At 43.0% G+C, this 16,124-nt stretch overlaps 2 protein-coding genes across 2 annotated transcripts; both read left to right on the top strand.

Moving 5' to 3' along the window:
• Positions 1-214: 214 nt before the first annotated feature.
• LOC122039864 lies at positions 215-4,033 on the top strand. Its single transcript, XM_042599290.1, has 3 exons — positions 215-1,045; positions 1,238-3,413; positions 3,684-4,033. Exons 1-3 carry the CDS (start codon positions 215-217, stop codon positions 4,031-4,033), a joined length of 3,357 nt encoding a protein of 1,118 aa, XP_042455224.1.
• Positions 4,034-4,404: 371 nt separating this feature from the next.
• On the top strand, positions 4,405-6,258 carry LOC122039855. Its single transcript, XM_042599281.1, has 4 exons — positions 4,405-5,071; positions 5,830-5,892; positions 5,981-6,071; positions 6,150-6,258. Exons 1-4 carry the CDS (start codon positions 4,405-4,407, stop codon positions 6,256-6,258), a joined length of 930 nt encoding a protein of 309 aa, XP_042455215.1.
• The last annotated feature ends 9,866 nt before the right edge of the window (positions 6,259-16,124 follow it).

Below are 16,124 nucleotides of genomic sequence, written 5' to 3'. Positions count from 1 at the left end.
CTTACTCTCGGGGCATGACAATTTATTGGTATCAGAGCTACAGGTTTACGATGTCAGATTCATACGTTTTGGATTTTTCGTGATTTTATTCCTTGAAGTGACTTTTCGGGATTTGGGACCAGGCGGCGGCGGAACACCTCCAAGTAATTGGCTGTAAGTTTTATAAGTACGAACTTATACTGTGTGTAATACTTATTAGTGGTTTACATCAGGTATGAGGCGTGGTCGAGCGGGAGCTGGTTATCGTCGTGGTCCGGGACGACCACGGAAACAACCTATTGAGGCTGAGGAACCAGAACCAGCAACTCAGGAGGCGGATTCTTCTAGGGATCCAAAGGATGTTGAGACGGCTAGTCGGGGACAGACCCATCAGACTCCTAGAGATCAGGGACGTCAGCCTCAGGAGATCGCTTCAATCATACCATCTGGTAGGAATCGGGAATTTCAGCCTCAGGGTATTCCCTCCGGGATACCATCAGCATTTCCTACTCCTGCTACTACTGATTGGATGAGGGACAGAGCTCGGATACCGTTGCTGGCGAGGTCCGTCAAGGACAGATTTACCTTATATTTGGGCGGAGCAGATCCTTGGGCTGCTCGAAGTTGGTTGAAGAATGTAGAGAGCACCTTTGAGTACCTGAGTTGCACGGATGAGGAGAAAGTGGAACTGGCAGCGTATCATCTCCGAGATCAAGCAGTCATATGGTGGGACATGCAGAAGACGATCTTTGGAGAGCAGCGCATCACATGGGCGATGTTCCGAGACGCGTTTGAGCGGCAATATTTCCCAGCGACTTTCTGTCTAGCTCGACGCCAGGAATTTCTGAATCTCAAGCAGGGCGACCGGTCAGTGATGGAGTACAATGCTGAATTCTGTAGGTTGGCAGAATTTTATCCTCACTTAGTGGCACAAGATTATGATCGTATGCAGCAGTTCACTCAGGGTCTTGCAGCATACATTCGGATTCGGATGTTAGGATTTCCAGGTAGTTCCTATCGGGAGGTTCTAGATCGAGCACTATTCATAGAGATGACTCAGCAGCAAGTAAATCAGGAGAAATGACATGAAAAGCAGTCGTCGCAAAAGAGAGGGAATAGAGGTCAGAGTTCTCGGGCTCCTTCCGAAGGATCTTCTCGGCCTCAGAAGACTGGGCGAACATCGGATGGAGGTTCTCGTCCCCCTCATCATGATCATAAGAACTTTGGTGGGACCAGGTGTTTTCAATGTGGGTCCAAGAGTCACACCAGGAATAGTTGCCCGTTGGATCATGCTATATGTTTCTACTGTAAACTTCCGGGGCATGAGAGTCGGGATTGTACTCTGAAAGCACAGTTGGAGGCTCCTAAAGCTACATCTCAGGGGGAATCATCCTCTCAGTCACGTTCACAGAGGAGATCGCAGAAGACCCAGAGTGCCCCACGTCAGCAACGACCACAGCCTTCTCAGGGACAGATATACCATGTGCAGGGTCAGGAGCCAGCGACTACACAGTATTCTGCCGCAGCGTTTTCTCATCAGGCATTTCCAGCACAGCAGGATTTTCATCCACATCAGCCTTACTCAGCATATCAGCAGCAGCCTCAGTCTCAGTATCAGCAGCCGGTTCCCACACCTAAGATGCCAGCGCAGGCCACTTCAGGGATACCACCGCCGAGCTCAGAGGTGGGTCGTGTTTATGCGGTTACACGGGAGGAGGCGCAGCGAGCTGAGGGATCGGTTTTCCGAGGTACTATTTCAGTTTATACATTTACGGCAGATTTATTGATAGATACTGGTAGTTCCCATTCATTCATATCTCGAGTATTTCTGGGTAAAATCGGGAGATTGCCTAGTCGTCGGACACACGGGCTGACAGTATCTCTACCATCTGGCGAGGTACTAAGTATTAGTCTGGAAGTCAAAGGATCTCCTTTAGACTTCAATGGTCAGACTATTATGGTGGATCTGCAGGTATTGGAGATGGTGGAATTTGACATTATTTTGGGCATGGATTGGCTGGCCATGAACCATGCCACAGTTGACTGCAGAGCAAGAGTAGTCACATTCCGACCTCCCGGTTTACCATCGTGGTCATTCATCGGAACCGGGGGTGATGGGATATCAGTCATATCAGCAATGCAAGCGAGAAGATTGTTGTCGCAGGGTTGTCAGGGATATTTGCTGTCTATGGTTAAAGCTGATACAGATGCATTACCACGACTCTCGGACGTTCCTATTGTTCGAGAATTTTCAGATGTATTCCCTGACGAACTCCCCGGTTTGCCTCCTAAAAGGCAAGTCGAGTTTATGATTGAGTTGGTTCTGGGAACCGCACCGGTATCCAAGACCCCTTATCGCATGGCACCAAAGGAGTTAGAGGAGCTGAAGGTTCAGTTACAGGAGCTGTTGGACAGAGGATTTATCCGTCCCAGTGTTTCTCCGTGGGGAGCACCAGTACTCTTCGTTAAGAAGAAAGACGGATCACTGAGACTATGTATTGATTACCGACAATTGAATGCGGTCACTATCAAGAACAAATATCCGCTGCCACGTATAGAAGATTTATTTGATCAGCTGAAGGATACCTGTGTATATTCAAAGATTGATTTGCGCTCAGGCTATCATCAGCTCAGGGTTGGAGATGCGGATATTCCGAAGACAGCATTTCGCACTCGTTATGGTCATTACGAGTTCTTGGTAATGCCATTTGGGCTTACCAATGCCCCAGCAGTGTTTATGGATCTGATGAACAGAGTGTTCCTGGAGTACTTAGATCGGTTCGTCATTGTGTTCATTGACGATATTCTGATATATTCACGATCTGAGGAGGAGCACATGCGACATCTTCGCATAGTTTTGGAGACGCTTCGGCGAGAACACCTCTATGCGAAGTTTAGTAAATGCGCCTTTTGGCTACCTTCGGTGGGTTTTCTTGGACATGTTGTCTCCAGCAGAGGTATATCTGTGGATCCACAGAAGATTGAGGCCATCACTGGTTGGGAGCAGCCGAAGACAGTACAGGAGATTCGTAGCTTTTTGGGATTAGTTGGGTATTATCGGAGATTTGTTGAGGGCTTTTCCAGCATAGCCTTACCATTGACTCGATTGACCCGGAAGGGAGAGAAGTTTAGCTGGACAGAATCTTGTGAGCAGAGCTTCCAGGAGCTCAAACGGAGACTTGTTACTGCACCAGTGTTAGTACTTCCTTCTGGCGTGGATGGATTTGTACTTTTCACGGATGCATCATATCAGGGGCTGGGTGCCGTACTTATGCAGCGCGATCGTGTGGTGTCATATGCCTCACGTCAGCTGAAGGATCATGAGAGGAACTATCCAGTCCATGATTTGGAGTTGGCAGCTATCATCTTCGCGCTGAAGATTTGGCGACATCATTTATATGGGATCACCTTTGAGATTTATACTGATCATAAAAGTCTCAAATATTTGTTCACCCAGAAGGAACTGAATTTGCGACAGAGAAGATGGATGGAATTCTTGAAAGACTATGACTGCACAATTAACTATCACCCGGGGAAAGCCAACGTGGTGGCTGATGCTTTGAGCAGGAAATCCCGTGGAGTTTTGGCTTGTCACCGAGTGATGGTTACAGAGTTGATACAGAACTTCTCTGAGTTGGGGTTGATGGAGCAAGCACAGACAGAGCGAGGCTTGCTAGTCACCATGGTTGCTCAGTAACCTATAGTGGAGCGTATCAAAGAGGCTCAGGCTACAGATCAGCATCTGCAGTTTTTACGTAGCAGAGTTACCTCAGGACAGCAGACAGAGTTTGCTTGTGATGATAGTGGAATTCTGTATTTCCGCGGCAGATTATGTGTCCCTGAGTCACATCCTGTCCAGGAGGACTTACTACGGGAAGCACATCGATCTAGATTTGCGATTCATCCAGGAGGTACTCGCATGTACAGGGATCTGAAACGATCATACTGGTGGAATGGTATGAAGAAGGATATTGCGACATTCGTGGCACAGTGTTTAGTTTGTCAGCAGATTAAGGAGAGCATCAGAGACCAGCTGGGTTACTGCAGAAGATAGAAATACCAGAATGGAAATGGGAGCATATCACGATGGACTTTGTGGTAGGACTACCCCGGACCCGGAAGGGTCATGATGCGATTTGGGTAATCGTTGATCGGTTAACCAAATCTGCACACTTCTTACCGATCCGTCGGACGGATTCGCTGGATCGATTGGCAGAGTTGTACTGCAGAGAGATCACCAGATTGCAAGGTATACCTCTGAGTATTATATCAGATAGAGATCCACGATTTACCTCTCGATTTTGGCGGAGTCTCCAGCAGGCCATGGGTACGGAACTCCGTTTTAGTACTGCATTTCACCCTCAGACGGATGGGCAGTCGGAGCGGACTATTTAGACATTGGAGGATCTATTGAGATCTTGTGTCATGGACTTCGGCGGTAGCTGGGAGGATCACTTGCACTTGGTGGAGTTTGCATACAATAACAGTTACCACTCAGCGATTCAGATGGCACCATTCGAGGCATTATATGGCAGAGCATGTAGATCTCCTACTTTATGGGACGAGGTTGGAGAATCGTCAGTCTTGGGACCCCAGCGTATTCAGCGTGATGCAGAGTTGGTTGGCACCATCAGCTATGCAGATCGGAGACGGAGACCTTTGGAGTTCTCTGTGGGTGATCATGTGTTCCTGCGAGTGTCTCCTACCAAGGGAGTTAGGAGATTTGGATTGAAAGGGAAGTTAGCTCCTCGTTACATCGGACCCTTTCAGATACTTGAGAGGATCGGTGAGGTAGCATATCGACTGGCGCTGCCTCCTTCACTTGCCGGGGTGCATGATGTATTTCACGTATCTATGTTGAGGAAATATGTACCACACCCTACGCATATTTTGGCTGATGTCTCTATCACCCTTCAGCCAGATGTAGCATATGAGGAGGCTCCAGTGCGGATATTGGATCGTAAGGAACGCCAGCTGCGAAACAAGACAATCCGATTGGTCAAGGTTGGATGGGAGCATCATTCCGATGACGAGGCAACCTGGGAGCTGGAGGATAAGATCCGAGCGCGGTACCCACAGTTGTTTGATGAAGGTATGTAAGTTATTTCATATAATGATTTACTTCGCATGTCGTTTATTGCATTTACGTCATAAATTTGGGGACCAAATTCTTATAAGAGGGGGAGAATGTGAGATACGGCAAAAGAAAATAACCTAAAATGATTTAAGGGAATTTGTGGATATTTTTCTGGATTTATTTGGAGGATTTATGACAGTGTTTAAAGGGATAATGGAAATCACCATTTGAGAGGCTTATTAGGGAGTTAATTAGGTAGAGTAATTAAACCCTACCTATATAAGTGAGAAGCTACAGTGCCCTAAAGAGAAACGCCGCCTTTCCTTCGTGTCCACTCTGCCCGAAGACTGCCGATTTCCCCTCGAGCTCACTCCATCCGCCGACGGGATCAGCGCCGACGCACGTCCCCGGTCGATCGCCGGAGCCTCTTTCCCCTTTGTCTACAACTCCTCCTCCCCTCTCCAGATCGCGGTTTCACACAAGGGATTCTCGGTTGGGCGAGGAGGTTTGGGCTTCGGCGTCGCTGGAGATTGGATCGCCGAGTTTCGGGTCATTTTTGGTGGAGAGGGTACACTCCAGACGGAGGTCTCGCTTTCCCGAGCTCTAGAACTGAGCTGAGTTCGTCGGAGTTCTCTTTGTCCACAGCAGAGGTTCCCGGCATCAAGGTATTTGAGGTGAGGTTTGTTTGATTAGGGTTTTTCTTTTAGCCATGGGATCTACGATTTGATGTCGGATGAGAGGGTGAACGGATTTTGTGGGATGGTTTTGGGCAGTGGCTTGCTGTGAGGGGCTCGGCCACAACTCTCAGCTGCTGTTCTTCACCCGGGAAACATCAGGTAAGCTATACACCACTCCAGAAGTTCGATTTGTAGATCTAGTGAGGAATTCAGTGAGATTTTATTGATTGAGTTTCGCTTCTAGCAGTGGCATACCGTGAGGTGTTCTGCCACAATCTCCCGCTACTGTTGTTCATCCGGGATTCCTTGGGTAAGACCCCTGCCAATACAGATGTTAGGTTGTAGACCTTAATGTTGGTTTTAGATTGAATTCGATACTGATTATGCATCAATTGGGATGTTTGTGATGCGTATAGCTCTGTTAAGAGCTCAGATCTGTGGATCTACAATGTGGGCAGCATCCGTGTACTAGTGCCGGCGATTTCACCTTCTGACAGCAAGTTATCAGTGGGGAGACTTCTGTGAGGTAAAGCTTTAGGTTTTTCGAATACGTACTCGTGCATTGGGGACGAAATGCATGATTTGGGAATTCAAATGGATATAGTTTCGGTTGGAAATTGTTTGATCTGAAGACATAAACTAGGGTTTTGGTTTGGGTTGTGCAAATTAGTGCGATTTCGTTTGGATAATGACTGGGACTCAGATTAAATTCGCATGCCTTGTACACTAGTCTAGTTATTCTGTTTTCTATGTATTCAGTTAAATTTTGTACGGTGACACAGGACTTTGATCGAGGCGGGTATTGTGACGAGGTTGACGTCGGATTCGACCTACATTTGAGGCGGGTACTTCCTAACTTGCTCCTTTAGATATCGGTTTAAGTGCATGAGTTAGTTTAGTATATGCAGTATTTATCTTGACTCCACTCATTTTATTTCTTGTGCTTGATACTTTATCCACTCAATCTTCGAGATGATCATTTTCTTATCTACACAGTCTCTCGTTGTTATTCCTGATACCTAGCAGATACTAGATGCCATGCTTACCCGTTTATGCTTACCTGTTTGATTACTGTTTATTTATGCTTAGTTTTCAGCATGCGGATTCATGTAGCATACCTGATTTCCTATTATATATATATGATGACTGTTGCATTATTCGCATCATGTCATTGCATGCATAGCCAACGACTTTGGCTCCCTTGTGGTTGAGACGGTCGTTGGCTTGGGCCGCACGCTCGGCCACTCATGGGTAGTGGTAGCTTGGAGCGTGCCGCATGTCCTGTCATGCCCCCACTCGCTCACTCATGGGTAGTGTCTGCTGGAGTCGCGGGCAGCAGGGACCCCCGTCGCAGACGTAGCTATTCAGCTACTATGCAACTGTCCCCTCGGCCACTCGAGAGTAGTGGTAGCTGGAGTGTGTACAGTTTGTCATTGTCCCGGCCTCTCGTCCATACTGGGGTCATGGACTTGAGGGGTGGGCGGGAGTGACCATCCGTGCATACGCTACTTTTTGATATACCTGCTTATGCTGTTTATGCTTACTTATGCAGTTCTGTTATCACATACCTGTTATATATGCTTGGACACAGATTACTATTGCAGTATACATTATATGTGATTCTGGTAGCTATGAGCAGTACTGTAGCAGTTTACTTTATCTCAGACCTTACACTGTTAGCTTAGGATATGGTTTCAGGTACGGATATATATATACTTTGTTTACCCTGTAGTATCTGCTATTTATCTTTCCGAGACTGTATCCTTTTGTATTCCTGTTCTTTATGATACTCATGCACTGTCTATCCTATTACCCGCTGAGTTTTATACTCACCACCCGCATTGGTAATTTCACCAGGTAGCTGGTAGCGATGCTAGTACGCTTGGAGGAGGATCCCGACTGCCGGTCCCATGTCACTTCTGAGGATGGTTTTACGGTTTTGGTTTTCACTTTATTGGGAGTTAAACCTTTGAATTTAGCATTGTAATAATTGAGCTGTGGACTTGTTATTTGTATTTGGTTGTTTTGCCGATGAGTCAAGCCGGGCCGGCCCGCGGTGAGTTTTTGTTATTTTATCTTTGTTATTCTTGTTTTCCGCTGTGTTTGACTTTACAGCCGTGTGGGCAATATATTATCTGCGTGGTTGTGATATATATTTGTTTATGTATTATCTGTGGTGTTGTATACCGGTTCTATTTGTCACTGCTACAGGGGAGGTGCTGTCCGATTTTCGTCGGACAACCTTACTCTCGGGGCGTGACATTAAATATGTCATATGATGGGAAACAAACTTGGTAGTGTGTTTAATATGTATGTGAGCAATAGTGTGTGTTTTATCCAAAAGCTTACAAATTTGCAAAATTTGAGCTTCCGTATAATGTAAATTCTCATCACCATCCATGATTTCCTGCACATATGTGAACGAGACAAAAAACTCGAAAAGTCTTCTTAATCCCCGAGCATTAGCGAATGCTAGTCCTTTGTGAATTCCATTGAGTTTAACTTCTATAAAAAAGTGTGGGGGTGCTTGTGTGCATCTCCCAAATTCGTATATATACCTTCCACGATGATCTCGTATCACTCCACCAATAAATCAATAATGGTTAAATTTCTCATAGACACAAGTGTAAACTTCTAGTTTTAATGTTCTCGATAACGGATCCGTTAGTTCTATGGCTCTTCTGCAGCTTGATTTGGTTGGTTTGTTGGGATGTATATTATAAGCCTAGCTTTTGTATGAAAATCTACTTTGAAATATTTTAAAATGAGAATCACTTTGATCAAACGTCTGCATTTTATATTTATATATATGTCGATGCAATTGTCTATTTAATTTATATTGTAGATAACATGGTGTGTGGTGTCACACAGAAGATCAAGTTATCAGTACTTTGTATTTGAGCTTGATTTTGTAATAAGTTGTCCTAATTATGGTTTTGAGCCTTGAGGCCATTTTTATCCATTTTTGGATTTTATTGTTGCGTAAGTTGTGTCGGCATGCATTCTATCGACTTGTTTATTTTCCTGTGTGGTTTGAGCGTATACCTGACATCTAAGTTGTGTATTATTTTTTGAATTTTGATGTATTTTGGTTCCAACCGTGTGGGCAACATATACAACTGTGTGGTTGTGATTGTTTATATCTGTGTGGGCTATTGTTATCATACTTGTACAGCCGTATGGCTATATATATTGGATCCATATGTTGTCATAAGGGGGGAGATGTTATTTGTTTGTCAGGCAAGGACTCCTTTGGGGCGTGACACTATCCCAATAGCAACTCTTTCCTGGTCTCGCGATCTGGAAGTAATAGATTGCTATTAGTCAACCAACATTTACTAGACGAATAGCCCAATTGACTACTCCTCAAATAGAATCAAATAAAAAAAATTAATTTTTTTTTACCTAAGTTGAATGCTCAATTTTTAAATCCATCTAAACCACAACTTTATAATTTCAGAGGTTGCGGATTACGAAGCAACAATCAAGTAAAATTTTTTATGTTAGCATTTGTTTTGCATTTTTAATATTTTCATTGCACTAAACTCTTTTGTGTCACCTTGAAAAATATTCACAAAAGAAAATATTTTATGTTATAGGCTAAGGACTATTTACCTCACATCTAACTCCTTAATTCAACTATGATCGATTCTATTCCTATCTAAAGCTATTATTTGTTATAATATTTAATTTTTTAAAATAACATTTATTAATTATTTTAATAATAATTTTTTTATGTTTTTAGTATTTAAAATTTTAAATAATTTAGAATAAAAAAAATTCACCAAATGATAATGACTTTTGATGTGCTATGATAGCTCGGATCTTCCCAAAAGTTTTTGTAAGTTATATGTAAAATACCAAAAATAGGCGAATATTAAGAAGGGAATTTTCCGAAATTTTTGGAAATTTTCTGGGAATATTTCGGAGCTCGTACGGATGAGTTGACGGGGATAAAAACGGGGTTCGGAAAAGCCTGTTTAGGATACCCTATTTAAGTGAGGAAATGTTTATATTTCCTTTTTCTTTTTAAATTTCTTTTATTTCCTTTATTTCTCTCGTCGTTCACTGCTTCTCCACGAAACCACCCGCGCGCCCTCTTTTCTTCCCGACGCCGTCCGATCCTCCTCTGAGCCCTAACCGCCGGGTCGGCGGTTCCTTCCTCGCCGAAGCCTTAAACCCTCGGCCACTTCCTTCTCTTCTAGGTGACGCCGACCACAGCAGCCGACGCCGACCACAGCAGCCGACGCCGACCCCAATCGCATGTGCCCTAGTTTCCACTGCCGCCTCCACCACAAGGAACAGCGTCGAAGCCCAATTCCGACGCCACAGTGTCGCTGCCGGTCGTTATCCACCTCGCGTCGCCGCCATAGCCAACGCTGCCGGAGAACTGCCGTCGGTCGCCTCCTTTGTGCCGACAACCAAGCCCTAGCGCCGAATCTTCCCCTTTTTCACTCGCTGTGGAGATTCTGAGCCACCACCACCGTTCCTCCCCGCTGCACACCGCGAGCCCGACTCCTCTGTGCCCTTCTTCCTCTCTGTCGCGTCTCGGCACAGCGCCGACACCGACCGTCTCGCCGGTGTGTCTTTGCTCAGGATTGGGTTTGGACAGGAGCAACAGTGTCGAGTCCTGTTTGTGTTTTGCTCGACAGTGTCGAAGACGACACAGAAGCTGTGCCCTAGCCAAATTTCGGAGGTAAGTGATATACCAAATTGTAGTTGGGTTTGATATCTATGTTTGATCTTGATCCTCTTCTTGGTTCTGTTCTAGCCACGGTTGGGAGTTGTGAGGGAGAGGGAAACTGTGTTGTGAAAAATTCTGGCCAGCAACACTGATCCAGCAGGGAAGTCAGCGATATACAAGGGTAAGTGTATGGCAGAAGTGGTGGATTAAAAGATTAAATTGTTGTTTGCGTTTTAGGGTTAATTGTGTTGTTGATCAGCCATTTCCATCTTGTGCCAGCCTACCTAGTTGTCAACAGCAACACTCCTTGTGACTGTGGATCAAGAAACAACAGGCTGTGAGTTTGAGGTAAGAGTTAGGATTTTTGGACTTCGTTGTAGAGGATTTCTAGTTGTGTTAGCATTATCTGTTAATTTGGATTCATGTGTAGGTTTCAATTGAAACTGAATAGTGGAATGGTTAAGGTTAAATAAAACTAACCCTAGTTAACTTGAGTTATATTTGATTAGGGTTTTACCCAAATTTTAGGGTTAGAGGTTGTATTTAGCTATTTATGTGAAATGTAGCTAAATAAAAAGATTTATTGTTTGACACAGGACTTTGACGCGAGACGAGTATCTCGGAGTCAGATTTGGATCTTTTCGATTGGAGGCGGGTACTTTTGACTTATTGTCTTTGATATGCTTAGTAATGAAAATAATATGTTGCATTAATTGTGTTTCCTATTTGTTTCGGTTAATCACTGCCCAATACATGTTACCTGTTTGATTGATTGTTTGTTTGCATCTCGTATTGATCTTGTACCTGATCTATCATGCTCATGGGTAGTGATATAACCATGTTTCACATGTTCAGGACCTAGGTTTGATACCTTATTGATCAGTATATCTTGATATGATTTATTCACTATGGTGCCCATTGTTATATGTCCAGAGGTTGGTTTAGTATATTACCATGCTTAGTGACATGCACCATTTGCATGATCGCATGCTGTGCGATAGATTGCTCCATTATTGTCGAGCACTTTGCCTGTTTTCATCACTGTTCGGTGCTCCGTTGTGACGCTCATGGGTAGCGTGACACAGCGTGGTAGCACGTCAGTTTGACTCTTCCGGTGCTCCGTTGATCCGCTCAGGGGTAGTGTGACGCAGCGTGTAGCACGTTAGAGATTCCTCCCCGTCATAGCGTACCGGGAGATGGGAGCATTGCGCTCCCCCATTTATGATTTGGGGTAGGAGTACGTATGTACTCCGACAGCATCCCGTCCACTCGGTCACTCATCAGGGGTAGTGATGCAGAGTGCACGGTTGTCACAGCCCTACCCACTTGGTCCCACTTTTGTTATGAGTTGGCTGACTGGCGTCAGGGGTGACCATGACATTGGCATCATATGCATGATGAATTTATTGTTTGTGTTTGTGTTTGTTGCACTTATATGCTGCACGTTGCTTGGATACCTTGATTGACATGCATACAGGTCTTCTATACCTTTCGGACTGTTTGCCCTTTTACCGGGTCCTGGTTAGTGCAGATTCTCTCCTGTTCTCTTCGATTTGCATCTATCTGTATTATTGTCAGGAGACTGTACGCATGATTAGTGCTAAGTGTTATTTCTTTACTTTGCATATCAACTGTACCTGCTGAGTGTTGGACTCACCCCGCCTCCATTGTTGTTATTTTCAGGTTGATGCTGTCAGGAGGGAGTTCCAGTTGCTAGTCCCTTGCAGACCTCCAGCTATTTGCTATCGTTTGTATTGTTTTTGATTCTCACTTGACTATATTTGGATTTGGATGTTGAATACTTAGATATTATATAATTTGTCTCATTGATGGATTTGTTTTCGATTTTATACTACCACATGCCTGCCTGGACGGCAGAAGAGGTAAGAACAAATCGGTAGTTGAGTAGGGTTGATTTCGAGTCAGAGTATTACTATGTTGTTTATTTTATTAACTGCGTGGTTGTGACAGCTAGAGGCTGAATACTTATATAAACTGCGTGGTGATTGATTTTATTTACTGTTATTATTCCAGCCGCCTGTGGCTGAGGTATATGGGTTATGTAGAAGTTTCAGATTTTCCGCCGTACAGGGGAGATGCTGCCGAAATTTCTTCGGACAGGGACTCCTCTGGAGCGTGACAATTTAGTGGTATCAGAGCACAGGTATACGATCTTTTGTTTTCGTATTTTTGATGTTTGGGATAACCTGATACCAATTTATTTACTTGGTATCAGAGCGCCAAGTTTGGCAATACTTGTTGGATTTTTATATTTTGGATTTTCGGGATTTATCTGATACCAATTTATTGGTATCAGAGCAGGTTATGGATACCTGCTTTTGGTGTTTTGGAGATTTATCATATACCTGTTGTTAGTATTCTGGATATTTGGGTTTGCCAGGTTTGCGAGTCAAACTGGGCATTTTCGGATTTTCGATATGGTTATGTTTCGGATTTCCGTTTCGGATTTATTTGGATTTTCGGCGATGTTTCTCGTTCGGAGTTTGAGGTCAAAGGTTGGGGACAGGACAGCGACGGAACATCTCCAGACAACAAATAGGTATGATGTTTATTTTATGATAGTTATGACATGTATTAGCACATTATCTTTAGTACCTGTCTGGTTGTTGTAGCCATATTACATGTGATGGGTTAGCCACTGATCTGGGTCGACCCTCATAGAGATCAAGGATTATAGTCTCTGGTGATTTTTCATATCATACCATCAGTAGTTTTAGCTTCTGTTACTACTACTAGGAGATGGAGGCACATATCAGCCTCTGCTATTGTTAGCTGGGTAATGAATGATACCTATATATTCCTGTGGACTTAGCCAGTAGAGTTTTTTATACTCGTATCTTTTGGATAATAGGGTATCCGATACGATGAAAATTTGGCATTGGAGAGTTATCATGTTTGATCATTGTTGAGAATGATTTGAGGTTGAGGGATATTGGAAGATCAGATATTGTGATGTGTTGATTTCTAATGATTTATGAGAGTAAATGTTATGTGGTTGTTTGATGATCCATTATTAGATATTTGTTTTGATGATCTATTAGTGGATAACTATTTTGATGATTTATATTTGGGTTGTCATTGATGGTGACATAGTGAGTGTCATTTATAATATTCACAGGTTTGGTGATTATGGTTGGTGATCAGATTATAAATTGGGTGCTAGAGAGTTTATGGTTGAGTGTGCCTATGAGATTTTAATAATCTGGTTAGTTGTGGTTAGTTAATAGGATGATAGAATGGATAATTGCTTCCTCTGATATTGGACTTCGTGGATAAATAATGATTTGATGTTTTGAATGCTAACTTACCCTCATGGGGAGTAGAGACTGATTCATCTGATATTAAGTGGGCTGATATTTTTGAGGATGAAAATGAGAGTGTCTTGATGTTCCTAAATATTGACTTTTTCTTTTGGGTTGTACACATTTATACATATGATATTATGTGGTTGGATATACCTTAGTTGCTTGTGGAGGATTAAGGTATTCTTGATTAGTTAGTAGATGAATGATTTAGTTTTGTTGGGTGATCAGTAGAGGATTGCCATATTCTATTTTTAGAGGTTCGAACCTTTAGGTTATTTGTGCTTAGTTATGTATCTAGAGCACATTTGAGTACATGTTTTGTACTGACGTGAAAATGACTGATTTAGCCATATATCATTATCGGCTTGGATAGGTTTTAAAGGATCGATGTATCCTATTTCATGAAGATTTTGATCGTGGATTGTATATATCTGGTGGGATAACTTAGAGGGTGCTTTGGGATATGTGACCCCGCTGATGTAAGGAATTATAGAGCTACTTGCTTAACACTTATGGGATACAATCGTTACTAGTGTATACTGGAAGAGTACATTTGGATTTATGATGATAAAATTTTCCTCATTAGATATAGTCTTGGTAGTGTATGACATTGACTTGCAATGTTATACCATGGTGTGTATATCTTTCTTGTCCGATACTAGTTCTTTTGAACCTATAGCAGGGTTGTTACTGGATGATTAGGCTGTTTTATTTAGGGTTGCTTTTGATTGATGTATTCATGCTTGATACATATGCATGAATTTTGTTTAGATATACCGTAATCCATGAGTGTTGGTAGCATAAGGTTGGTCTCTTTGATTGAGCTGGTAGGCTGATTTTGCATGCCTATGTTGGATGTATATTATGATTGTTATGTGTTGTAGGAGTCCTGTGGTAGACTGTCCATTTGCAAGTAGTATATGTATACATGTTCTGATATGGTTTGAAGGTTCCTTGTGGATTATAGATATGTAGTTCGGTGTATGTATCTGGATGTATTATTGAAGATATCTTGTTGATTAAATCCGAGATGTAGTATAAGTACATCGGTGGTGTTTTGATGGAGGCATTTTGTCGATTAAATCTGAGTTGGGATATGTACATATGTGTTTGGTGTGGTATCTGAGGTAACTTTTTGATTATGTTTGATTTGTGAGTGCACCTGGGTTTAGTATGCTTTATTGGAAGTATATGTTGGTTATACTCTTGGCATAGGTGAAGATATGTCATGTGAGTGTTGTTTGAGGTGTATTGTTGATTTTACCTATGTTGATTTTGCACACGGGTTCGGTATGCATTGTTGGAGATATCACGATGATTTATGCCTATGTTGTGAGTATGTTTGGTGTGTACTAATTGGAGGATTATGTCGATCATACATATGTTGTGTGAGCACGTGTGCCAGGTATATATTGGTAGCAGCATGATGATTCTACTTATGCTGAATGCAGAATGTGGAGTGACTGCATTAAGTCATTTGTTGGATTAACTCATCAACTAATTTTCCTATCAGTGGATGACCCACTAGGATGCTGATAGAGTTGATGATGGATTTGATTAGTTACTAGGTTGTTATAGCCTAGGCTGACCACAGTGAATTGTGGTAGAGAGATCTTGTACAGTCTCTAGCTGGATAGTTAGGTGCCTTGGGGTACTTATGTATTATTTTTGTGGTGGAGCGGTGCTCCCACATATTACAGATTGTTGGTAGTGGAGCATTGCTCCTATGTTTATTGCGATACATTGGACCTTTCCAGATCTCAGAAAGGATTGGAGCAGTAGCTTATCGGTTGGCACTATTGCCGTCCTTGGCAGGCGTTCACGCCGTATTCCACGTATCTACGCTGAGGAGATACGTACCCGATCTGATACATGTGTTGATAGATAATCTCAGTTCTCCTTTCAGCCTGACGTCACCTATGAGGAGGTTCCGGTATGGATTCTAGACCGGAAAGAACGTCAGTTGCGGAACAAGACTATCCGGCTGGTTAAGGTCGGATGACAGCATCATTCGGACGAAGAGGCTACTTGGGAGCTCAAGGATACCATCCGAGCTCGATACCCCCATCTTTTCATTTAAGGATGTGATTTAAATTACCGTTCAGCATTTATACTCTATATCTATTGTTAGTACTGGCTGATGGTAGATAACGAAATTTGGGGACCAAATTTTTATTAGTGGGGGAGAATGTAAAATACCGAAAATAGGCGAATATTAATAAGGCAATTTTCCGGAATTTTTGGAAATTTTCTGGGAATTTTTCGGAGCTCGTACGGATGAGTTGACGGGGATAAAAATGGGGTTCGGAAAAGTCTGTTTAGGATACCCTATTTAAGTGAGGAAATGTTTATATTTCCTTTTTCTTTTTAAATTTCTTTTA

The sequence above is a fragment of the Zingiber officinale genome, chromosome 1B (genome assembly GCF_018446385.1).
Source record: "Zingiber officinale cultivar Zhangliang chromosome 1B, Zo_v1.1, whole genome shotgun sequence".
In the NCBI taxonomy this organism is placed as follows: domain Eukaryota; kingdom Viridiplantae; phylum Streptophyta; class Magnoliopsida; order Zingiberales; family Zingiberaceae; genus Zingiber; species Zingiber officinale.
Note: the sequence above shows the minus strand (reverse complement) of the source record. Positions and strands in the feature narration are given on the sequence as shown.

Excerpts from the sequence above, each read along its gene's own strand:
- LOC122039855 (XM_042599281.1), top strand. The coding sequence starts at position 4,405 with ATGGACTTCGGCGGTAGCTGGGAGGATCACTTGCACTTGGTGGAGTTT. Across the intron at positions 5,893-5,980 it reads CTTCACCCGGGAAACATCAG|TGGCATACCGTGAGGTGTTC; the intron begins GTAAGCTATACA and ends CGCTTCTAGCAG. Across the intron at positions 6,072-6,149 it reads CCTGCCAATACAGATGTTAG|CTCTGTTAAGAGCTCAGATC; the intron begins GTTGTAGACCTT and ends TGATGCGTATAG.
- LOC122039864 (XM_042599290.1), top strand. The coding sequence starts at position 215 with ATGAGGCGTGGTCGAGCGGGAGCTGGTTATCGTCGTGGTCCGGGACGA. Across the intron at positions 1,046-1,237 it reads TAGAGATGACTCAGCAGCAA|AGTCACACCAGGAATAGTTG; the intron begins GTAAATCAGGAG and ends TGTGGGTCCAAG. Across the intron at positions 3,414-3,683 it reads GATTTATACTGATCATAAAA|TGGAGCGTATCAAAGAGGCT; the intron begins GTCTCAAATATT and ends AGTAACCTATAG.